Source organism: Mya arenaria, chromosome 1, assembly GCF_026914265.1.
Source record: "Mya arenaria isolate MELC-2E11 chromosome 1, ASM2691426v1".
Taxonomy (NCBI): Eukaryota; Metazoa; Mollusca; class Bivalvia; order Myida; family Myidae; genus Mya; species Mya arenaria.
This window is the reverse complement of record NC_069122.1, coordinates 57907472-57934024: the sequence shown is the minus strand read 5'-3', so window position 1 is coordinate 57934024 and position 26553 is coordinate 57907472. Positions and strand designations below refer to the sequence as shown.

At 36.2% G+C, this 26553-nt stretch overlaps 2 protein-coding genes across 2 annotated transcripts; both read left to right on the top strand.

Annotated features, from left to right (window-relative positions):
* The first annotated feature begins 918 nt into the window (after positions 1-918).
* LOC128236820 (tripartite motif-containing protein 59-like) lies at positions 919-9950 on the top strand. The gene is made up of 5 exons (XM_052951938.1): positions 919-1400; positions 2160-2488; positions 5653-5774; positions 7835-8007; positions 8680-9950. Exons 1-5 carry the CDS (start codon positions 1090-1092, stop codon positions 9584-9586), a joined length of 1842 nt encoding a protein of 613 aa, XP_052807898.1. The 5' UTR covers positions 919-1089; the 3' UTR covers positions 9587-9950.
* An 11497-nt stretch (positions 9951-21447) lies between these two features.
* LOC128228265 (translation initiation factor IF-2-like) lies at positions 21448-21939 on the top strand. The gene has a single exon (XM_052939464.1). The coding sequence runs from the start codon at positions 21448-21450 to the stop codon at positions 21937-21939; it is 492 nt and encodes a 163-aa protein (XP_052795424.1).
* The last annotated feature ends 4614 nt before the right edge of the window (positions 21940-26553 follow it).

Below are 26553 nucleotides of genomic sequence, written 5' to 3'. Positions count from 1 at the left end.
GTGTGGGTGCATGCACGGGAATAAAATAGCTCTATTTCAACAGTTCAAAGATATCGTTGCCGAGTCCCTTTAAATATACACCATTTCTCGCACATAGCGCCCTTTTAATGACCTATTTCATTGAAATCAAATGATGCCAAACGTATCACAAACATGGTATATTTCATTTATGATACCCCGGTTTCAATCCTCGACCAAGGCTAAGCATACCACACGTTCGATTTATCATGATCAAACCTCTGACGAATGAGGAGGCGTCACACCAAAAAGAATTTAAAAACTATTTAACCAGTCTTTATTTCAGAAACATGAGTACTGAATCCGATAAATAACGAGACATGTATATTGAATTCATTTATGACACAGAACAAGGCTTATCAGTCATCAGTTACAAAACTCATAAATGGCCAAAAATGTACAGGGTAGTATTTAGATAAATGTTGAGGCATGTGTGTGGGTGTGCGCGCTTTAACTTGTATAACCCCCCAGTGGACTCGACTTCCATGCACCGTTCCAAGGCGGTTACTCCAAAATGTATTGATAAAGCTATTTTGATGCATGTTTTTGTCTACGTTTTCTGTCTCTCGTTCACTGTCTCTTGTGACATAGCCGTGTGCCTCCAAACATTCTTTTTGCTTAAATGTTGACCTCTATATTTGTGGCTGTAGATTTCATTGTATAAAATATATTGAATTTAAATTGCTAAATTACTCCGCCTATGTTATAAATGAAAGCGTAAAGTTGAGCAGCTTAAAACAATAGAAGTAATCAGCGAGAAGAGAGCATAAAGACATTTGAGTAATACTAATACGCCTCACTGACAGAAATATAAGTAATTCTGACATTTCATACTGATTTAATTACTCTGGTAAAGAAGAGTTCACTACATTTACAATGAACTAGAAATTGACTACTACTTCAGACACCTTTGAAGTTTACCTTTTTATATAACCATAAATCAAATACGTGTTCATTTTGCTTAACATTATGGCGAGAATGGTTTAAGTGAATTTAAGGTCTTATAAAGAAAAAAATAAGTTACTCATACAGAACAGTGTTTCATGATAAATAAAAAAAAGAAATTGAAAAATGGGCAGCGGAATTACGAAGCCACGGAGAAAACCGGAACTCCTCCAGTGTTCTATTTGTTTTAACGTTTACAAGGTTCCGCGAATGTTACCATGTCAACATACGTTCTGCGAGACATGTCTGCACACCTACATCACCAAATCAGACAATCTCACAGAGGCGAGCAAGGAGTTCCCGTGTCCTCTCTGCCGGGAAAGCATCCCAATACCGCAAGCGGATAAACCGAAGGAGAGATGGGCAAAGCTCTTCCCGAAGAACCGACTGATGATGTCGCTGTTTGAAGGAGAATATCAACACTCAGACCGGTGCAGGTATGTTCTGAGATTGTTATACATGTATTCTATATGGACGTTCGTATGTTTTTATGACATGTGTAGGGACGATATATGTTTAAATCGAATTTAAAAAAAAAAATAGAACAAATAAATTCTGATTAAAAAAATATATTTATAATTTGGTTGTCCGGTAAGCGCAGTGGTACGCGCACTCGCTTCTCACCAAGGCGACCCGAGTTCGTTTCCCGGCCTGGGCGCATGTGAATTTGGTTAGTGGTCACCAACCCGGACAAGTGGATTTTCTCCGGGTACTCCGGTTTCCCCCACAACGCAAGAACACACTCTCGCACAACATCGTGCCAACTACCCCAAGTATTGCTCCAACCGCACTAAAAAGCCAAATGACATTTTTAGTTGTGCTCATAACTTCATAATTAAAGAAAGTTTAGTTGACTACATCATTATTAAAATGGATTTTGGTTGAAGTTGAAACTTAATTAAAACTTGGAAAGTATGCGAGGATCGCGGCTTTGGTCAGAGTATATAACGGCATCACGTTAACCTAAAATAAAGAATACAAAATTAAACCAGTTTATGATATAATACATTTTTTACCGCTTGCCGATGTGAGTTTTTCTGTTAATTTCGTGTGGGTTTTTTTCTTTCGTAAACTAACGTAGTTTAACGCTGAACAAAAGCAATGATAAATTCACAAGTTGTATTCTACACAAAAATCCTAGTTTAATTGTGTTTTAGATGATGCGTATATTAATTCATATTGATGTATACTCCTAGGTTACATCCGACAAAGATGGTCGAATTCTTTTGCGAAAACCACGTGGAAATCGGTTGCGCAACGTGTCTTATAACACGTCACAAAGGATGCGAAGTCACTCAGTTAGATACATACATCAAGAGCGGGAAGTTCAAAAGAACGTGTAACAAAGATAATGACATGCTACAGCAATATTTGAAACTGTATGAGGATATGATTGTGGAAGCTAATAAAAACCTGGACAGTATAGACAACGAGAAACAGACATTAATTGAAGATGTGAAAAAGGTTCGAACAACTATTGAAGAAATGTTGAAATCAATGGAACAAACATTAATTCAAACGATCGGTAAGTTGATCAAATACGCGTAAACCATCATCTCTTCTTCTTCTTCTTCTTCTTCTTCTTCTTCTTCTTCTTCTTCTTCTTCTTCTTCTTCTTCTTCTTCTTCTTCTTCTTCTCCTCCTCCTCCTCCTCCTCCTACTCCTCCTCCTCCTCCTCCTCCTCCTCCTCCTCCTCCTCCTCCTCCTCCTTCTTCTTCTTCTTCTTCTTCTTCTTCTTCTTCTTCTTCTTCTTCTTCTTCTTCTTCTTCTTCTTCTTCTTCTTCTTCTTCTTCTTCTTCTTCTTCTTCTTCTTCGACCTTTTAACAATACATGGATAACATCACGTGATAATGTCAATCAACCACTCATTCAACAACCAGGCCGTTATTAACGCTTCAAAGACGATATTTGAGCAAATATCAACATTTGCTGTAGCGTTCCAGCTTTTGGTATTTTAGTTTTAAAACAAAAGTGCATTTTACAAAATCATTACCTTTACGACATATTTTGTGTCTTTCTAGACGGGATTTTAAGAGTTTGATTTTATTAAGTTTCAATTTCAAGACGCAGGGTTCAAAATGAACGTAAGGTTATCTATCTACTGAGCTGATTTCAACCCTATCACTTTCATATTAATTATTAAAGTAGAGTAATACGACAGTGGACATTGTATTACAGTATGTATACTCGTTTAAATACAAATACATTGTAGTTAATCATTGATATATTTGTTATATAAAATATATAACATATAAATATGTTATTTACACAAAATACCTATGTCTCCATGGAATTATATACTGACGTTGCAAAACATTTGCCATCGAATAGTATTCCTATTGTTTCGGCTTAATTTATTCTGTCAATCTCGCAGTAAAATGCCTTTGTTTCACATAAAAGCGAAGCTATCAGCTCAAAACACATAAAGCTATCTATCTAATACTATACGTACATAATCTCTGATTCGATTACAAACTTTGTGGAGTACATATCAATGACAAGAGGTTCTTTTGACTTGTTAAATCTGATACACTCACGTGTGGAAACGGGACAGCCGATTGGCAAAGATATCATATATCATTTTACTACTTAAAATTGTGAAGACGTTATCTCTAGCAAATATGCATAAAACGTTTACACGTGCATAACAGTATATTACTATAATATAATGAAATATTTCCTTTTAAGTCATTTAAAATGCACCTTACTTTACACGCAAAACGCAATATACAAAATGAAAAAGTCTTCTTCTCTATTCCGATAATCATACATTGCGTCTGTACAAGTAATTATACATTGTGAATGTAGCAGAAATCTTACATTGTGCATGTAGAAGTATCATACATTGTGCCTGTATAAGAAATCATACATTTTGCCTAAAGAAGTATCATACATTGTGCCTGTATAAGTAATCATACATTGTGCTTGTAAAAGTATCATACATTGTGCCTGAAGAAGTATCATACATTGTGCATGTAGAAGTATCATACATTGTGCATGTAGAAGTATCATACATTGTGCATGTAGAAGTAATCATACATTGTGTCTGAAGAAGTATCAGACTTTTTTGCCTGAAGAAGTATCATACATTGTGCATGTAAAGGTTATCATACATTGTGCCTGAAGAAGTATCATACATTGTGCATGTAGAAGTAATCATACATTGTGCATGTATACGTAATCATACATTGTGCCTGAAGAAGTATCATACATTGTGCATGTAGAAGTAATCATACATTGTGCATGTATAAGTTATCATACATTGTGCCTGATGAAGTATCATACATTGTGCATGTAGAAGTAATCATACATTGTGCATGTAGAAGTATCATACATTGTGCATGTAGAAGTGTCATACATTGCGCCTGATGAAGTATCATACATTGTGCATGTAGAAGTAATCATACATTGTGCATGTAGAAGTATCATACATTGTGCAAGTAGAAGTAATCATACATTGTGCATGGATACGTATCATACATTGTGCCTGAAGAAGTATCATACATTGTGCCTGAAGAAGTATCATACATTGTGCATTTAGAAGTAATCATACATTGTGCATGTAGAAGTAATCATACATTGTGCCTGTATAAGTAATCATACATTGTGCCTGTATAGGAACTCATACATTGTGCATGTATAAGTATCATACATTGTGAATTTAGAAGTAATCATACATTGTGCCTGTATAAGAAATCATACATTGTGCATGTATAAGTATCATACATAGTGAATTTAGAAGTAATCATACATTGTGCCTGTATAAGAAATCATACATTGTGCTTGTAAAAGTATCATACATTGTGCCTGAAGAAGTATCATACATTGTGCATGTAGAAGTTATCATATATTGTGCATGTAGAAGTATCATACATTGTGCCTGTAGAAGTTATCATACATTGTGCCTGAAGAAGTATCATACATTGTGCCTGAAGAAGTATCATACATTGTGCATTTAGAAGTAATCATACATTGTGCCTGTATAAGTAATCATACATTGTGCCTGAAGAAGTATCATACATTGTGCATGTAGAAGTAATCATACATTGTGCATGTATACGTATCATACATTGTGCCTGAAGAAGTATCATACATTGTGCCTGAAGAAGTATCATACAATGTACATGTATAAGTAATCATACATTGTGCCTGAAGAAGTATCATACATTGTGCCTGAAGAAGTATCATACATTGTGCATGTATAAGTTATCATACATTGTGCCTGAAGAAGTATCATACATTGTGCCTGAAGAAGTATCATACATTGTGCCTGAAGAAGTATCATACATTGTGCCTGAAGAAGTATCATACAATGTACATGTATAAGTAATCATATATTGTGCCTGAAGAAGTATCATACATTGTGCCTGAAGAAGTATCATACATTGTGCATGTATAAGTTATCATACATTGTGCCTGAAGAAGTATCATACATTGTGCATGTAGAAGTAATCATACATTGTGCATGTATAAGTAATCATACATTGTGCCTGAAGAAGTATCATACATTGTGCATGTAGAAGTAATCATACATTGTGCATGTATAAGTTATCATACATTGTGCCTGAAGAAGTAATCATACATTGTGTCTGATGAAGTATCATACAATGTACATGTAGCAGTAATCATACACAGTACGTGTAGAAGCTGTATGGATACTATTTTTGTACATCCTGTGCTTTTTTCCAGAGGAGAGGTGCAAAGCCGAATCAGACAGTATTTCGGAGCTGACAGCAAGGTGTAAAAAGGTCATCACAGATATTGGAACTTCCGTGGAACAAATTAAAGCTGCCCAATTGGATATCAGACAGGTCAGATAATGGCACAGTATATACACCGTATTTGTCAATTGTACCTAAAGCTAACCTAGCATGGCACTTTACGTTTTGGACTCTATTTAAAGTGCATAATTGCATTGACTTATGTTCGGAAATATGAAACCACTTCATTGATTACATTCACACTCATGCGTTCATTAGGTGACAAAACCACCAATTAATAAATTACAGAGAAAATGTGCAAAGGTCAAACAATAAAACGCAAGTACATGCTTTAAAGCTGCACTCTCACAGATTTACAGTTTTTACAACTTTTTGTCTTGGAATGAGCAAATGTTTGCTTAAATATTTGCAAACCAGTGATAAAAGACTGCTAACAAAAGATCAGAGCGCAGATTGTTTTATGGCTAGAAGCTATCTATCTATCTATCTATCTATCTATCTATCTATCTTCTTTATTTCCTCCATTACTGAAGATATACAAGTTATGTACAAATTATTACAATAAACATATTATAAATGGAAGGGTTACATAATGTTTAAATAAAAAAAAAAAAAAAAAAAAAAAAAAAAAAAAAAAATGGTGATGTACAATGCAGCATACATGTAGTTAACACAATATGTGTACAGCTTTTGCGTGTCGGTCAGGTACATGCATTTACATATGTATACATGTATATATTTCTATAAACGTCAGCAACATGTCTTGCGTGCCCTACGCATTACCTTCCCTAAAGGGGAACTTTAACACAGTCGAAGATGAACTTAAATGATCGTTTGAGGAAAACAAGGTTTTCCTCTTCATTCAACAGTGGTAAGATAGGAGCACCGAGGAGTCTTAGTAAAAAGAAAGTTCCATCTAGATGCAATAAGTCTGCTAGGAATTGCGTCCCAAAAACATGAATGTCACTTATAAATGACGCGCGTAATGTCGATGTCGCAACGCATACATGTACACTATGTACTAGCACATCTGTCATTGGAAAAGAACATTGATCGCAAATATTATGCTGGAGTTTGACGCTGCGGCACCAATGCCTTGCAATAGTGTTCATTATACATCTGTATCCGCTGTGAAAACACACTTTGTATACAATACATGGACGGACGTTTGGGTGAAGAACCCTAAAATATTGAAAACTGTCATCACGAAGCACACGCGAGTTCCACTTGCTCTCTTCAAACTGGTAAACTAAGGTCTTAACGTGGCTCTTCCAATTTGATTTGCATGGCACCTTTGATGAATTAACAATCACATCGTTAACAGTTGACTGTAAACCATATTTGCATAGGATAAAACATATATCAGGTACAAAGCCATACATGTGAGTTCCAACTTGTGATAAATATAATAGATACCTACGAATAAACAGATTTCTGCTAATGCAGTGGACATTTAAGCTTAGGAGTTTGTGCAAAAACAGAAGCTTTCTAATTTCAATGTCGCAACTAAGCTTATGCAAGCCAACTATCGCTTCACACATATCAGATCTAGTCAATATCGTAAACCCCCGTATCTTTTTTACAATAAAGTGTTGAAATCTATTGACTAAGTTAGCATTTGTCGTAGACATGTTACACCAAAGCTCACAGCCATAATGCTATTGGTTTGACAATTTTCTTATATAGATCTATAGAGATCAGTGGGTTGATTCCATGGGGACTAACTCCCTGCGCAGCCATAGAATAAAATGCGTTTCTCGCCTTCTGTAATCTTTCTTCAATGCGAGTGGTATATTTTAAATTATAGTCCTGCCTTATACCAAGGTGGATTACGTAGCTTGATTGTTCAATGTACATGTTTCCATAAAGTATTCCAATTGGTGGTGCAGTTCGTCGTTTTGTAAAGACAACCGTGTTTGATTTCTTGACATTGACTTCAATTTTCCAGCTCTGGCAATATGTGTATACAATGTCTACTAGGCGTTGTAGATTAAGGGGACTGACAAATTTTGAACTTAAATATAAAAATTTGCGATCTATTTTTTTGGTCAGCAGCTTTAAAACAATTGATAAAAAAGGGTCCTTATTCACATTTCATGCAATTAATAAAAGCATCATAGAACATTAAAGAAATGTTGTTTTTTCTATAGGTACAAAAGGCAGAAATAGTAGTAACTGTTGAGGAGAAGTTGAACACATATGGAAACACATTACGAGAAGAGTTAGACAACTTTAAATGTGTCAACTTTCTTGTTACGTACAACTCTCTCATAGACGAGGTGCAAAACAAACTCAAAGGAATTGGTGAACTCAATATGCAAAAGTAAGTAACTAATAAGGCATAAAAGAAATGGTTTGTTTCCACTTACCCGACCGACCCTATCTGTTCCTCCAGACCATATTATTTGTTTTGCCGTATTGTTGACTTTTTGTGTTAAATTCCTAAAAAATGTGCATTTGTTGGTGAACATCTTAAAATTTGAACATTGTATAGTTAAAATTTTCCACAATAGTGATATACCTTGATATAGATCGATTTGGTTCACAATTTCGGTTCGGTAAAAATATATATATTTAAGTTATGCCTACGTAAATACCCTTTTGTTGTTGTTTTGTAGAACTTTTTTGGCCTAAGTAGCTGGGAAATGCCGTGTGTAAAGCAGCTCTGTGTTCTGTTTAGAAAGCTAATGTTTGCGATTTGGTACCCCGCTTACAGTGTATGCGCCACGATGTAAATCGAATACACAACATAAAAGTTTGCTAACGTGTGCGGCTGTTAGCCTTAACTGAACGTAGAGCTGTTTTTGAGGCAGCAAAAACGTTATATTACAAACTTAACATACTAGAACTTTAGCATTACACTAAACATCATCAGGAGCAAGTATGCCATCGCTAGTTGTGTTAAGTCGCAAAATGATGCATGTCAAAATAAGCATAATAAAAATGTAAATCGTGGATTTCAATTAAACGTTTCTATGTTTGTGTTGTGTTTCAGGTCAGACATTAATTTCCCTTTACCGCCATTCGTACCTGGCGCAAACTCCAAAAAGCCGGAAATAAAAAGACGCAAGAATAAACACGTGGTTCGTATCAGTGAGCATAGTGTGAACGGCGAGAATGAATCCTTTTTCTGCAATATCACCAGCACTGTTGTCCTTCCCGACGGAAGAATTATCCTTTCTGATGACAGCAATAGCAAACTTAAAATGATGACGTCAAAGTTTGAGTTTGACTTTGAGCTAGCGTTAGATTCGAACCCATTAAACCTAGCCGTAGTTTCGGATTCCCAGATCGCGGTTTCTGTACCTGGAAAACGTGAAATACTTTTCGTTGATGTTGGAGACAAAGAATTTAGCATTGCCAGAAGACTGCACACGCGTCTAGACTGCTGGGGGGTAGAGGTTTTAGATAATGTTGTCGTCATAACGACTGGAAGAGATGGGCACTCTGTGATAGTTTATGACATAAAAGGAGAAGAATTAAATTCCTATCTTCTGACAGCACATGCAGATGAAAACATTCGATGCCCTGTTTCGGTAATAGCGGATAAAAAGAAGCGGAACCTGTATATCACGTGTACTGGCGGCGCGTGGAGCAAAGGTTGTGTCGTCTGCATGGATTTGCAAGGGACGTTACTCAATGTTTACCATGACCCTGACATTGACACACCAAGAAGTTGTGCTTTGGACAGGCATGGAAAACTGTACATTTGTGGCCTCGAATCTTCAACGGTGTATCAGATTAGCCCCTCCGGAGATATGTACAAGATATTTCCCTCCAGATCAGAGCAGGTTATCGGTCCTTTGCATATGAGCTTTTTGCAAAACTACCACATACGATTTCTTCTCACGGAGGTGGCAAGTGACACTCTGAAAATGTACGAACTACCTACAGCAAAGTAGCGGTAGAATTGTATTAAGAACAGTTTTCTTTGAACCCATACCTAGCGTATATAGACAGTCAAATATGTATAAGAATATTAATTAAGTATGCAAACATCTTAAGAAAATAGCAGTTATTCTTCTTTTCACCCATAATAATATTTATTTGCACTTCTGTAAAACTGATTGATACTGCGTTAATTCACGCCTTTGCCTAAGTTGCTATTGCTGAAAGCATGTTTATATGTTGTATGCATTAAAATGAGTTGAGTTGAATTGAGTTGTAAATACAGTAAGTTATTATATTAGGGCATATTTGTTTTTGTTGATTGACTATCGATATAAAAGGGTAAATGTCTGTACATTATATGCACATTTTCGTCAAATAAACCATATTGAAACATGTGCGTCTCTATTTAATTGTTTAATTGCGTCGTTGTCAAGCACGATATTGCAATTAAAGTATCTAGTTACTAATTATTGTGATCGTTCACAAAGTCTTGTTATCAATGGTTCATTAGTTTCGTATTTGTGTTGTCGTCTGCATGACAGTAAATGCGCATTAGGTGCACTACTTGCTATTAAAATCAAACATGGCAGACTAAAATGTTCATTGCCTTCCAGATATGTTGGCATTTTACAAATTAAAAAGGTCAAGTATTAATGAGACTACATGGTGTAAAACGATCATTGTTCGTACGGATTCTATTGAATGTGCTAAATTGATGTCAACAAGTGCAAATTAAAGTGTGACCAGTTATTTCTCTACAGGAATTTCACATTAAACTTATGAAGTCAAAACAATCAACATTTTTCTTTTTTATGCAATAGTTAGATGACATGCAGTAAAATCTCAATGAAAAACAATGGGCGAAGAGCGTAGCGAACGAGCGCTTCTTTATCATTAAGATTTTACTTTAAGTCATCTAACTGACTTAGGATACAACCTCATTGGCTGACAAATTTTCAACGCAAAATTTGACACGGGGAGTATGTACCGGATGAGTGGCAGTTGGCGGACCCTTCAACACCCTCGGAGGTTTGAAACTCTTAATGATCAGTGTGTGTATACCACGTGATAAATTGCGTCATAAATGCTACGTCGGAAGACAATATTTTTGCTTTGAAAAAAGACTTTAAACAAAGATAACTTTACTATTTCTTCACCATTTTAAATTAAGCAGAGAGCAGTCTACGCCGCTAACAGAGCCCCGCCTTCTATATTTTACCAGAGTTTGATTGAGAGTTTAGTTTCTTAAAACACTTCGACAAACCTTTTTACAATACGGCCGTCTGACGGAGCACTGTCAAAACATTTTTTTGGAAATAGGTTTGTCGAAGTGTTTGCGGAAACCAATCACCTTATCAAACTTCAGTAATTAAACAAAGGCGGGGCTCTTTAAGCGGCATAGACTGCCCTTTGTTTTATTTAAAAAGGTGTAGTAAAAGAAAAGTTATCTTTGATTTAAGTCTTTATTTTAAGCCAAATGTCGTCTTCCGACGTAGCATATATGACGTAATTTATCACGTGGTATACACACACTGATGATAAGGCCTCCTGCTTAATGAAAGCCTATTTGCAGTTTATTGGGCTGAAAACGTATGCTGTATTTCAAAAAAGATTTAGTCAAAACAATGAACGTCTCTGTTTTCTTTGAAACATAGTAAAGGAATAAATAATATAAACGGACGTAACGGAAAACCACACAACCCTGTTTCAGGTGCCTATAAGCATGTTTCATCATCTGTATCAATAAAATGACGCCGACTACCTATCAAATATTTCTGTGTACGTGGTGATTATATCCTATCTATTTACTATGTTACAGACAGACAATTACAATGTGAATGTGTCTCACACTTTCAACCACACGGGAACCTTTTTGTAAAATTAATTTGACTGTTAGTACAAAGCGTAGGCACGACTCGGAGACACAATGGACAATAAAAGGGACGCACGATAAAGATGCACTGAACCGAACCGTTTCCGATACGTTCTACCTAGAAACAGTAAACAGAGACTACATCAAAAGCCAACACTGATGGCCATACTAATAGCTTCCTAAATCTCTTACGTATAAACGGACCGTGACACAAAAGAAATCCCGACCAAGCATACGAATCACAACACATGCTTGATACAACAGTAGCGGCTCCAGGGGGTGGGAGGCACCCGGCGCGCGCCCCCTAAAATCGTCTAAGTTTATTTTTTATTTCAATAAAAGAAAAAAATGTAATAGAATATGCCCAAAATGCACTCTTTAGGACTAGAAATTGTTAGTAGTAGCAAATGACGATTAGTGCAGGAGGGTCCAGAGGGTCAAGTCCTATGGAGGAGGCGCAAGAGGCGCATAGGAACCAGTCCTTAATCCAGGTCTGTGTCCGTGTTCTTTCCATAGGTCACTTTACTTAGGTTACCACTGCGCATGTCTATAACCTTGGTCGCATTAACCTCACACCGAGGTCATCCTAACTAGGTCAATATTACGCATGTCCGCGCTCGTGTCAAGGTCGAAATTGATGTAGACCACATCAATGCCAAGATCGGGTCAAGGTTAAATATGTTCCATCGTGTATATAATGAGTGTATTTTCCCAGAATTTTCACACCAGAAGCAACAAGCTCTCATCAACCTTTGAAACTTAGAGTGGAATTTATTAACTGGTGAGTACCATTTATAAAGATGTTTAGTTTCACCACCCTTCACGTTGTAATGTAAATGTAAATATGAAAGGAACACTTATCATGTAATTTTTATTAGATTTTTATAGAGATGATAATGGATTATTCACCTTTAACTGATCATTATGTATTTGTATATTTTCAGCATGGCACAAGCTCAGTTTGAGTTTACTGAAGATACATTAGCTTACTTTAAAGAAAAGGGAGTTACGTCTGTGCGGTGGTCACCCGTTTTACAACAGATTACTTGTGCATTAGATGAAAAATTAACGCTTTTTGTAAAGAAGACAGAACAATCGTGCTACATTTCATTAAAGAAGGGATCACTACAGACAAAACTCAGCATTAATCAATTTCAGTCTCTCTGTGATTTAAAAGAGAGCATACTTCTGCTAAAATCATTCCTCGGTGGACAGTGATCACATGGACACATTTCAATGTATGCCACAGAAATGTTACATGTTTTACGAAGATCGTCTTACAACTTTTGATACGTGGTCTGCACATATTGTAACTAACAAACACCAGTTAGCGAAAGCTGGTTTTTATTATTCCGGATATAGTGATAAAGTCATCTGTTTCTCATGCAACATAGAACTGTCAAAGTGGGAAAACACCGATAATCCTTGGGAAGAGCACTATAAACATTCTCCAAATTGTATATTCCTCAAAATCGTTGGCCATTCCACCAGCGTAGACGTTAATGATACACCCAAATCTACGGGGATTGACTCAAGCACCTACACTTTTGGTAGTCAACGAAGCTCTCATTGTTTCACGGGTTTAACAAATCATGAACGAATCAACGGCACACGTTATGGTAATGAACTCGTATTTCGATTTCGTATACGCCAAAGCATTTTACGAGTGCTTTGGTGGCACAGTGAAAGACATGTGTTATGGATGTGATGTCGATCATCCGTCACAAATCCGTCATTCATGCATTATGTACGATACCAAGGAACATATTGAAAGGTACTTTGACCATTTCTTGTCTGCCGTCAGTGAGGATGATATCCTTCTATCATGGAGTGAGATCGTTGATAATCTAAACATTTGTCCCGAACTTCTAGCACTGCAGAAACTGAAATTATTCGATACAGACTGGTTAGCTACGATGAAAACAGAGCAATGGAGAACTAAAATGAAAAAAAAATGTGGTCTATTTTTCAGTTAGAGAAAAGATTATTTCAAGAAGCTGTTGAATAAACTAGATTTTGTAACATAATTTGTTATTATATTGATGTTCTAAACACTACTATCATTATACATTCTTAATCTGCTTACTGTTGTATTATTTGAAGAATATGCCTTGTAAATATTTAGTTCGTTAAAACAATTTCTGTGTAAATAAACATCAAGTATATCAGCCTACACATGCGTTTGTTTTTATTTGTTATCGTGTTGTAACTGTTAAATAAATGTCAAATGGTGTTCTTGAAGTATTTACACACACCAAAACAATCAGGATTACGAGTACGTAGTTGTTTAACAATTAGCCAGATAACCCGCCGTTCATATTAAAACTAGCTCCCGTGGAGAGAATCTTGAAAGTTTAATTTGATGACTAGTTAAAACTCACAATGCAAACATTCCATAGTGATTTATCAGTAAACCACACGTCTTAACCTTGTACAATATCTGATGTGGTCAGTAGGTTATTATTAGCGGGAACACTACGTCTTAACCTTGTACAATATCTGATGTGGTCAGTAGGCTATTATTAGCGGGAAACACTACGTCTTAACCTTGTACAATATCTGATGCGGTCAGTAGGTTATTATTAGCGGGAAACACTAAGTCTTAACCTTGTACAATATCTGATGCGGTCAGTAGGTTATTATTAGCGGGAAACACTAAGTCTTAACCTTGTACAATATCTGATGCGGTCAGTAGGTTATTATTAGCGGGAAACACTACGTCTTAACCTTGTACAATATCTGATGCGGTCAGTAGGTTATTATTAGCGGGAAACACTACGTCTTAACCTTGTACAATATCTGATGCGGTCAGTAGGTTATTATTAGCGGGAACACTACGTCTTAACCTTGTACAATATCTGATGCGGTCAGTAGGTTATTATTAGCGGGAACACTACGGCTTAACCTTGTACAATATCTGATGCGGTCAGTAGGTTATTATTAGCGGGAAACAATACGTCTTAACCTTGTACAATATCTGATGCGGTCAGTAGGTTATTATTAGCGGGAACACTACGTCTTAACCTTGTACAATATTTGATGCGGTCAGTAGGTTATTATTAGCGGGAAACACTACGTCTTAACCTTGTACAATATTTGATGCGGTCAGTAGGTTATTATTAGCGGGAAACACTACGTCTTAACCTTGTACAATATCTGATGCGGTCAGTAGGTTATTATAAGCGGGAAACACTACGTCTTAACCTTGTACAATATCTGATGCGGTCAGTAGGTTATTATTAGCGGGAAACACTACGTCTTAACCTTGTACAATATCTGATGCGGTCAGTAGGTTATTATTAGCGGGAAACACTACGTCTTAACCTTGTACAATATCTGATGCGGTCAGTAGGTTATTATTAGCGGGAAACACTACGTCTTAACCTTGTACAAAACCTGATGCGGTCAGTAGGTTATTATTATTAGCGGGAAACACTAAGGTGACTTTACAGCGGACGTAAGTGCTTAAACTAGCAGGTTATAACCAGTGTTACAAGCATCATTTTAAAATGCCATACTCTTTTTGGACTCATTTTGTTATTGTTTTCATCGTACCTATGTCACTTAATATTTTAGTATGGAATGTTAGAGGTATCATGTCATCAGCATACTCTCTCTCTAAGTTACTCGATGACGATACGATTGATATCGCCCTTCTTACTGAGCATAAGTTGTTACCTCACTCAGCCCATTTTTTGGATAGTGTTCATCCGAATTATACCTCATATTACACTATTGATGAATCGCTAGGCCACTTTAATGTCTTAAAATGTGGTAAAGGAGTGACAGCAATTATGATTAAGAACACTATTGGTTGTAAAATAAGTAAAATCACAGCCATAGATAATGATAGAATATCAGCGGTCGAGATTATTTCTCACAAAAAGGTTCCGACGTATCTTTTCTGCATATACATGCCGTCTTGTAGCGACATTGAACTATTTAAGGAAACCCTTAAAGAAGTCTGTGCTCTCTTTAACTTCTACTCCCGGATCGGAAATGTAATATTGGCCGGAGATTTCAATGCGCAAATAAACTCTCAATTCGGCACACAGTCATCCATCCCAAAATTCCGTATTTTTACAGAGTTTATAGCTAAACTCCAACTTACGTCGCTGAAAGAGCACATAAGAAATACAAACGAATATACTTTCCACCCGACGAAGTCGACAATAGATTATGTCTTAGTCCATAACTCATCATTAGATATGTTTCACTCATTCTCGGTTATACCTGAAAGAGACATACTTACCTCAGATCATGCGCCAATATTATTTTCTATAAACCTCGACCTAGGGAGAAATGCACAACCCACAGTGCATAGAACATGTATAGCATGGAATAAATGCACACAGGGGCACATATCGAACTACCAAAGCCAACTAAGTAGCGAACTAAATAGCATCACGAACGAAAACATCGATGGATGCTCCCCTGATTTTATTAACTCATGGCTTTGCAATGCTTTAAAACAGGCCGCCTCACAACTTCCTGTAACAAAGTTTAACCGAAAAGCCAAACCGTATTGGACGGAAGAGGTCAAAGCGGCGCATGCGCAGGCCCGACGCGCTCGGCATATATGGTTAAGTCAAGGCAGACCCCGCAGTACAATGTCAGACTCATTCATAAACTATAAACAAGCCAAACGCACTTTCAGGAGAATACAGCGGAATTGTCGCGAGTCCCATGAAAACCAATTATATGACGAACTTAATAGAACAGCTGAAGTAGACTATCGAATGTATTGGAAGTTGTTAAAACGAAACAGCAAACGATCTTTTGAGACTTGCTCTGAGTTGAAAATAGACGACACGAGTTATAAAGATGACAGAGCGACTGACGGATTTAAAAACCACTATTCAAAAGTTTTTAGTCACCCAAACGAGCATGACATCCTATCAGAAGATGATTTGTTCGAACTTCAGTGTTATCTTACATGTACCTATACTCCCTTGTTTTTGTAAAATTTTCGAAAAGGTTATGGCCGAACGGATCAACTCTCATGTGTCGTCAGCAAGTAACACCTTCCCAAGCCCACAACAAAACGGATTCCAAAAGGGTCTCAGTTGTGTGACCACATCCTTTAATCTCCAAGAAACAATTTTCTATGCTATAGACAAAGGTAGCAATGCATATGTTGCATGTCTTGATCAGAAAGCCGCCTTTGACACAGTGAGGCACTCTGCATTACTCCTCAAATTAGGTCGACTTGGCCTTAATGGTAAACTACTAAGGGTCATCAAGTCCTCCTATGAATCCCTCAAATGCACCGTACGTGTTTGTCAAGAGCTAATGTCAGATACATTCGACGTAGTCCGCGGCGTGCGTCAAGGGGGAGTCTTGTCCAGTTTTTACTATCTCGTTTATCTCGATAGCCTATTACAAAACTTAGAGATAAGTAAGCATGACCCTCGGCTTATGTCTGTTCATTGCGGCAGCCCAACATTTGCCGACGACATCTCTCTCCTCTCGTTATCTCCGTATAAGCTGCAATGCATGGTGAATATTGTGTATAGTTACTGTAAACGTTGGCACGTTGATATCAATGTCGATAAATCTAACGTAGTCGTATTTACTCAAGCCCGCCGAGTCCCACAAGTATGCATCATCTATGGGGACCAAGAAATAAAACAGGTTACATCAATAACGCACCTAGGCATTTCCCAAGTGGGCAGCCTTAAAATACGTACACGCATTTAAGAACGCTTACAGAAAGCTAGAAATGCTTTTTTTTCAATGGTGGGTCAGGGTGTTCACCCTCTCGGTGTGAACCCCTTAGTATCCACAAGTCTTTACAAAAAAATTGTAATTCCAATTGCTCTCTACGGCTCCGAACTCTGGAACTCAATGACTAACGTTGACACCTTAGCCATCAACCGTCTCCAACACTTCGTAGCCAAAAAGATACAAGGACTGCCTATCTCTACCAGATCGGATATGTCGGAATCTATTCTAGGATTAAATAAGTTAGATACCTACGTCGAAAAAAGAAAACTGATGTTCTTACACAAGTTGTTAATGCTTCCAAACAAATGTATAAGCAAACAAATTTTTGTGAGAAAATATATTTCTTACTTTCTTGATAACAACTCAATTAAATGAGGATTTATACCAGATATATGTAAGCTGCTGACCAAATATAACATGCAATTTGTGCTAAATAGCTACTTCTCCGTAGAAAGAGCCACCCCAGATAAACAAACTTGGAAACGCATGGTTAACAATGCTGTTATACTTAAATGCAAGTTATGTTGGGATATCCGTACTTCCAATGATTGCGATTTTATGTTATTTCGTATTCTTCATCCATGTTTACAACCTGCTATTTTGTATACTATTTCAAGATAGTTTTCGTCACACAGCAAGGAGTATAGCAAATTGTGGTGCAGACCTTCGATTTTACGAAACAGACATTGTGCTAAGTGTAACTTAACCTTTCAGGAAGAGCTTGTACATATATTAAGCGAGTGTTACCACACATTGGCAAATAGAGAAGACTTTACTACCCAAATGAATACTATTTTGAATGAACATGACTATGAAAGCTTAAATAACTTTGAACAAATACAATGGACTCTGCGACTTCTCGGAGCACCTTTAGAACCTTTTATAGACACGGACAACAACGCACTACTTCTGCAATGTTCATACAATTATACATTACGGTGTATACGTGCATACTTTGACTAGAGTTTGCTGAAGCGACATTTAATAGCGCTTATCATAATAACCGTAGCTTGGTTGCTAATCAACTACCGATTATAACCAGAATCATAATCACTTTTACCTCAACCTATCTACGTGCACAGCTAAACCGAACAGTATAGAAACATGTTCTGAAAGCCTCTTGTTCTGTTTCGTTAGTTTGATTACACAGCAATACTTGCATACAATGCATGCATCGTTTTCTTATACATACCTGTTATTATACTCATCACAGCTATGTTTATAATCACTAATTAAATCGCTAGCTCAAATAACAATGTAGACCCGTTATAAGATGAAAAAAATAGAATACAAAAGCATCCAGTGTACATATGTGTAACTAAATGTATACATATTATATATAATTATGTTAGATACGTTTTCCCTGTTTATTGTGTTAACTTGTTCTATATTGCTCAATGTTAGAGCACCTTACACGTTGTAAATGTATTTGCATATCTTCTGTATAGGAGGAAATAAAGATTTGATTTGATTTGATTTGAGTTGTCATTTTAGCTATGGATAAGCAAAAGAAAGAATCCATTCTTTAGCAGTATTATTTTAATACAAAACACCCTGGCGCATTTACGGGCCCACAAAATATTAGAGAAAAAATATCCAGGAGTGTTTACTCTGTATTTTATCAAAAATGAGTAAAAAAACAGGATAGCTATTCTCTTTCTTAAGAAATACTAACCCTATCTATATATAAATGATATAAAGGGTCGGCAGGCTTCATTCTTGCAAAAACACAGTGTTACTAACACATAACTTTTTAAGTGCATCATGAATTTTAAATCCTATATTCCTGAGGCAAAAGCCATAGTTGAACTTTTTCGTCCAAAACAAATTCCACAATCTAGAGTTGAAAAACAACAGACACTCATAAAATTAACATCACCAGTTAGAAGTGCGGTGGATAGAGCTAAATCAGAATTAGATCGAATAAACAAGTCTAAAACTCCTAAACGTCTCATTTCCTCATCCGACTCTCGAGACGAAGGTTCACCAGGAAAACGAGCATCAACAGGAAAGAAACTTGCAACAAGGAGGAAAATACATTTAACAAGTTATTGCGCGAAGATAGAAAACAGCCAGGGAAAACATCGAATGAAATCACAAGAAAATTGAGGAAAAACAGTCAAAATCAAAATAAAAATACTAAAAATTCTGAGAAAATACTCTTTAAAGACATATTCGTGTAGATATCCCTAGATATATTGATAACTTCTCAAACATTAACTCTTGCGACAAATGTGATGCGTCATTTGATAGGAAATACAACTTGGATAGGCATGTTCGAAACAAACATAATCAACAATTAAGCGATATGGAGGAACCAATCAGTTTATCAGACACCGAGGAGGACAATAACCCCATGGACACGCTTGTGGAACAAGTTTTTGAAGAACTTAACCCTCAATATGAAGAGAAGGTTCTAGCACGAATTAATCAAGAACAAATCTCGGAAGAGGATGCGAGGAATTTAGTGTTTGAAAGTATGAAAAGTGCTTATCGTAAAGCATTGACCGACCTATTCACAGACAAGCTTTTGTGGTACACGGCACTAAAAGACAGTCGCTTGTTTCAAACAATCAAGAAAACAGCAGAACATGTAATGCAATCAGAAGACTTTGATAGAGAAGATGCGATAAGATTTGCAATCAATAAAAAAAAATTCTATTCGAAGCCCTTCTAGATGAATATAATCCACCAGAACTCACAAATTAATGCATTTTGACTTGCAAATTTCCTGTGTTCTTGTTTCTTGAGTTTCTTGTGTTATTGATGTAATTCTTTCGTGTGATTATTAAAATATGTAATTTGAAAATAAACATTGTATAAAATATACGTAATGTTGTATTGATTTGATGATAGTGAAAATAGATACACCTTTCAAACAAGCCTCACACAAGTGCAAATGTCTTCCTATTTGCAACAAAATAGTATATGCACTATCCTTCGGACAGCAGATGACTTAAAACTTATTTTACTGAGCACTACGTGAGAAATTGCTCATTTTGCTTCATTGGTACTTGTTTCAGTGATTTAATGCCGTTTCCAAACCATTTATTAGTTATAAAGCCCACATCTTTCAATGAAGCACCGCGTAAGAGCATTAGTATATGATATATCATAACATAACATATATTTATTAGCATAAGCGTTTACAAGTTAATTACCATTTACAGAATGGTAATAACAAGATGACAAAAATTGGAGAAAAGCATGCACACATTATATTTACAAACATAGACATAAAGCAATTTAAGAATAAACAACGGCACAGTGTATGAACAACATGTAAATATATATTTATATATTGTTATTGTTTTGAATTAAAGCTGTCTTTTATTAATGATAGAAAACAAACAATCCGTCGGACAGCAGATGTGAGTAACCAATGAGTAATTGCTCTTTTTACTGAGTACCACATGAGTAATTGGTCTTTTTACTGAGTACCACATGAGTAATTGCTCTTTTTACTGAGTACCACATGAGTAATTGCTCTTTTAACTGAGTAACCAATGAGTAATTGCTATTTTGTGATTTTACAGTTTTTTGTTTAATTATTTTAGACAACTTTACCTATGTTTTCTACGAATCATTTAATGTACACTGTGATTATGTAGTGATGTTTAATAAACATTAAAAATTAATGCTTGTGTTATAGTTAGTCTCTATATTAATACAGTTGTGTATAAAGAAAGTTCCCGCTGAAATATTTCATTACTTAGATATAGATGTTTCAACCCCATACATTATTTGAAAACCTTGAACTAGTTTGTATGTCAACGGATAAGTCACTTTGTCCTTTAAATAAAACAAGAAAGACCTACCATCAAGGATGAAATCTTTTATCCTTAGCCAATAAGAACAAAGATCATCTCTCAGTCCTCATTTAGTTAAGATTTATGACGCAGTGGATGTAGTCCAATGTTTTTCCCTCCAAAATTAACACATGAGCTGACATAAGTAGATAAACTGTTAATAATTCAGTTATGGTGTACGTGGAGGCCATCTAGGATACAAAAGATGATCCAAACTGATAATCAAACGAAGTCACTTAGCAAACGGAACCTACTAACCACTTATAATAACCATTAGAGGCTACATCTATCATTAATATATAGGACAGCAAGACAATGGAAGTATCTGATATTTTAATGTTTTATATTTTGGCTTTCCCATTAACAGGTACATGTTAATTTTTATATTTATTTTATTATATGCCTATCAGATTCCGTGAATACACGGCTCGTCATATTCAGATGGCTGAAAATAATTCTGGGTATGGATCCGGACACCAGAAAAGCTCCTAAGATAATATCCTCGCTCTATATTAACGGTGATGAGAGGAATGAAATCGGCGATGGTAGGGATAGTTACGGAGATGAGAGGGTTGAAAGCGGCGTTGGTAGGGATAGTTACGGAGATGAGATGGTTGAAAGCGGCGATGGTAGGGATAGTTACGGAGATGAGATGGTTGAAAGCGGCGATGGTAGGGATAGTTACGGAGATGAGAGGGTTGAAAGCGGCGTTGGTAGGGATAGTTACGGAGATGAGATGGTTGAAAGCGGCGATGGTAGGGATAGTAACGGAGATGAGAGGGTTGAAATCGGCAATGGTAGGGATAGTAACGGAGATGAGGCGGTGGAAATCGGTGATGGTAGGGATAGTAACGGAGATGAGATGGTTGAAAGCGGCGATGGAAGGGATAGTTACGGAGATAAGATGGTTGAAAGCGGCGATGGTAGGGACAGTTACGGAGATGAAATGGTTTGAAAGCGGCGATGGTAGGGATAGAAACGGTGGTGAGATGGTTGAAAGCGGCGATGGTAGGGATAGCAACGGTGGTGAGATGGTGGTGAGATGTTTGTAATCGGCGATGGTAGGGATAGTAACGGAGATGAGAGGGTTGAAATCGGCGATGGTAAGGACAGTTATGGAGATGAGATGGTTGAAAGCGGCGATGGAAGGGATAGTTACGATGGTGAGATGGTTGAAAGCGGCGATGGTAGGGATAGAAACGGTGGTGAGATGTTTGAAAGCGGCGATGGTAGAGATATTTACGGTGATGAGAGGATTGAAATAGGCGACGGTAGGGATAGTAACGGATGTCACGTAACAGAGTTTAATACTATAGAATGTGACGTAATACGTTATAATTAAGATATAATTAAGATTTAATTAAATGAATATGTGTCTACATACTGTATGTTTAGTAATGTAGGGCATATTTGATTGTCATTTGAATATGAAGATGGTTGACAGCCGACCTGGTACAAATGTACAAAATGGTCATGTTAATTACAAAAACGTGTATTCCTGTGGTTGTAAAGCTGTCATATGTAGACAACAAATCAGTATAAAAGAGATGATTTGGGATGGGAAAACGGAGTTTTGTTAGGCACGGAAGGAGACCGGCCTTGGGTCCTTAATGGACGGCAGTTAGGATGCGAGATTACCTTAAATGTCATGCTGTATTATATACTGAATATTATACTTAGAAAGAACGTGGAACAATAAAGACTTAGAACACTTAAACAGTTGTTGGTTGGTTACTGAACGAACTATGACGAAAGTTAAGTGAGCGTTGGCGTTACGTGACACGTAAAAGTTTGGCGCCTGCTGACCGAAGATATTCAAGAACAGGGTTGACGTGGAACACAACGGCGAAGTACTGAAAACTATTGGATCACATTTGAAACGTAAAAGAAAAAGGTACATGATGACAACTATTCGAGTGACTATGGACATTGCAGCGCGACCAGGCCACGGGACAAAAGTTAGTGACATTTTATTACTTTGTATTTCTTGCCTAGATATGACATGTGTTGCTATAATTTTGGGATATTTAACGGGGCAAAATTTTAAAGTTTTGGATAATAAATGCAATCAGAGCAAAGCTGTACTTTTGAAAGAACCCCTAAGCAATCTAATTTCTGACTAAACAACGTTCCATATTATTCAGTACAATAAAAACATTTGATTTAAATAAGAATAAACTGAAGAATGAGTATTTAAGGTAACAAAGATAAAGATATTGAGAAATTCGATAAAAAAAAAGTAAAACAGGTGTGAAAAAAGAAACGTTAAATGCAAACGAAGAGCTTGTCATGTATTGAACTAAATCATTTAAGTACATTATTAAATAACTATGAAAAAGAATACTAAGTCATTTAAGGACATTAATTGAACAATTCACATGGAAAGAAATGTTATTAAAAGAAGTCTGAGTAAACTAATTTAGCAGGTCTAACATTAATGAAAGTTGCATAAATACAAAAAATAATGACTTATACTCAGGGTTTAGTGCAAACACTGAAGATACTACAAATATGATGATATTTTTATGTCGAAAGAAGGAGAAAAATGGCAGGTTTTATTACTTCAGTTGTCATGTAACTGTAAGTAATTGTCAAACACATCAGATAGGTAACTGAGTGCAATGTTACCTGTAATTAACTTGACATTAATGATATGAAATCATTAAAATTAAGTAAGTTTATAGTCTTGTAAATAATTGTAGTATTTTGTCAATATATCATTTTATATAATATTTGAGTAAATTGGTGATGGTTTTAAAGTTGTAAAAATCATATAAATAAATCATTGTTTGGATCATAGTAAGGTCTGAGAGAGAAAGCAGTGCAAAACTAAAAGTAATTTTCTTAGATGTCATTAATATAAGTGTATCGCCTGAATACGGCAAGTAATTTTCAATTTCGAAATCACTAATAAAATTGTTTGTTAGGTAGTAAGTAATCTAATTAAATTATTTAAGTAACTCACAGATTAGTTTGGTAAAACTAATGAATCAATTATAAAGTTGTAAGTTATCCGATGATAAGCATGATGGTAACATGTTAAGCTAGAGTTTAGCTTTCTTATAACTGGGAAGATGTACAAAGTTGTACAAAGATAAACAAAGATAGTGGTCAAGAAAGACCAGGTTTCTTAAAAGTGATTGGAGATGATACGTTCAAGATATTGAATTTCAACAAAATTGTTGGACTCCTGTGAAGTCACATTAGGGTGTGAGTTATTTAATAAATTAATTGAATCACTTATGTATTAGTTTTCTTAAAATAATGGACTACTTATGAGCTAACATATAAGCTTTGTAAAATATTGCATAAAAAGGTTCTTCATAAAATAACATGCTGTTCATAAAAACAAAACGTTTCACAAAAAAAAAAACACAACTTAGGTCAAACATTCATTAAATCAAACATACGAATACTTACGCACAGATACAGTAATTAATTATAAATGGGGCCACCTTCAAAATATAAGCCTGCTTGAAAATATCAACACAAAATTTCATGGTAATAGCAACACCTAAGTCAATGAAAGGTAAAAGTACAGTGATAAAAATGTCACGTGATACGAACAGTCAATATCAACATTATTCTTCAGCGGATATCGAGATAATATACCTAGTGGCGATATTGTGTTAAGTGGTCATCGGTGTTTCATAAAGGATCGAACTATATTCTGGTATTGCGTATGTGATGTGCTAACCAATTGGTTACACTTCGGAATATCCAGAGGAGCTAAGCACACATTCTCGTATGACCTGTGTTCAGCTTGACGTCACATGATTAAGTCTTTAGGACCGTGATGATTCCTGTGTGATGGACAACACCAACTTGAGATCGTTAGCATCTTCAATAACATGAACACTTGCACAGATCTATCTAAGTACACTTCCGGAATTAGCAGTCGTATAATGGCAGAACATTTCGAGTCGGTGGGGACATTCTACAATCAAACAACCCCTTGGCTATAAACTCTACATCTACAACAACACGGCAGCAGCAACAACAACAACGATGATTCCCTGTCTTCAGAATGATAACATGAAAAACAGCGCTACATAAAACATTGACTAATTACCAAATTTGACAACAGTACTGTCAGTGTTAATTACTTGTACTCAATCTGCAGTGTTATTTTCTAATTGTTAACTATGTTTATTAATTACCTGAGGGCTAATTACCAATTAGTCTATATTATGTCAGACATTTTGACAAATAACGTGTCAGTTTACTTTCTATTGCTTACGAAAAGAAAATCTTGCATTAAAAAGGGACGGTATCTATACAATTTGATATCATTGTTTGGGATTTAGGCACAGATTTTCTTTTGCGTATTTTTTGTCGGAAATACAATTTGATATCATTGTTTGAGATTTAGGCACAGATTTTCTTTTGCGTATTTTTTTTTTTTTTTGTCAGAATTACTTTTTTTAATTTACCTGTTTGGGGTTGAGAAACATAGTTTCTTACGACTTTATTTATCTATTCAATTATAACCATTGTTTGGGGTTGACGCAAAGATTTTCTTAAAAATCTTGATAAAAAAGGGACGAATGTCACGTAACAGAGTTTAATACTATAGAATGTGACGTAATACGTTATAATTAAGATATAATTAAGATTTAATTAAATGAATATGTGTCTACATACTGTATGTTTAGTAATGTAGGGCATATTTGATTGTCATTTGAATATGAAGATGGTTGACAGCCGACCATGGTACAAATGTACAAAATGGTCATGTTAATTACAAAAACGTGTATTCCTGTGGTTGTAAAGCTGTCATATGTAGACAACAAATAGTACAATTAGTATAAAAGAGATGATTTGGGATGTGAAAACAGAGTTTGTTAGGAGAGTTTGTTAGGCACGGAAGGAGACCGGCCTTGGGTCCTTAATGGACGGCAGTTAGGATGCGGGATTACCTTAAATGCCATGCTGTATTATATACTGATTATTATACTTAGAAAGAACGTGGAACAATAAAGACTTAGAACACTTGAACAGTTGTTGGTTGGTTACTGAACGAACTAAACGGAGATGAGATGGTTGAAAGCGGCGATGGTAGGGATAGTGACGGTGGTGAGATAGTTGAAAGCGGCGATGGCAGGGATAGTTACGGAGATGAGATGGTTGAAAGCGGCGATGGTAGGGATAGTTACGGTGGTGAGATGGTTGAAAGCGGCGATGGTAGGGATAGTAACGGTGGTGAGATGTTTGAAAGCAGCGATGGTAGGGATAGTTACGGGGATGAGAGGGTTGAAAGCGGCGGTGGTAGGGACAGTTATGGAGATGAGATGGTTGAAAGCGGCGATGGAAGGGATAATTACGATGGTGAGATGGTTGAAAGCGGCGATGGTAGGGATAGTAACGGTGGTGAGATGTTTGAAAGCGGCGATGGTAGGGATAGTTACGGTGATTTAAGGATTAAAATAGGCGATGGTAGGGATAGTAACGGTGGTGAGATGGTTTAAAGCGGCGATGGTAGAGATTGTTACGTAGATGAGAAGTCGAAACTGGTTGTAGCTATCCCTACATTCACCGTAATAACCCCTACCTGTAACGGTAATTAATA

Coding starts and splice junctions, on each gene's coding strand:
- LOC128236820 (XM_052951938.1), top strand. CDS start 1,090: ATGGGCAGCGGAATTACGAAGCCACGGAGAAAACCGGAACTCCTCCAG. Junction 2,489..5,652: donor AACATTAATTCAAACGATCG/GTAAGTTGATCA, acceptor GCTTTTTTCCAG/AGGAGAGGTGCAAAGCCGAA. Junction 8,008..8,679: donor GGTGAACTCAATATGCAAAA/GTAAGTAACTAA, acceptor GTTGTGTTTCAG/GTCAGACATTAATTTCCCTT.
- LOC128228265 (XM_052939464.1), top strand. CDS start 21,448: ATGGATCCGGACACCAGAAAAGCTCCTAAGATAATATCCTCGCTCTAT.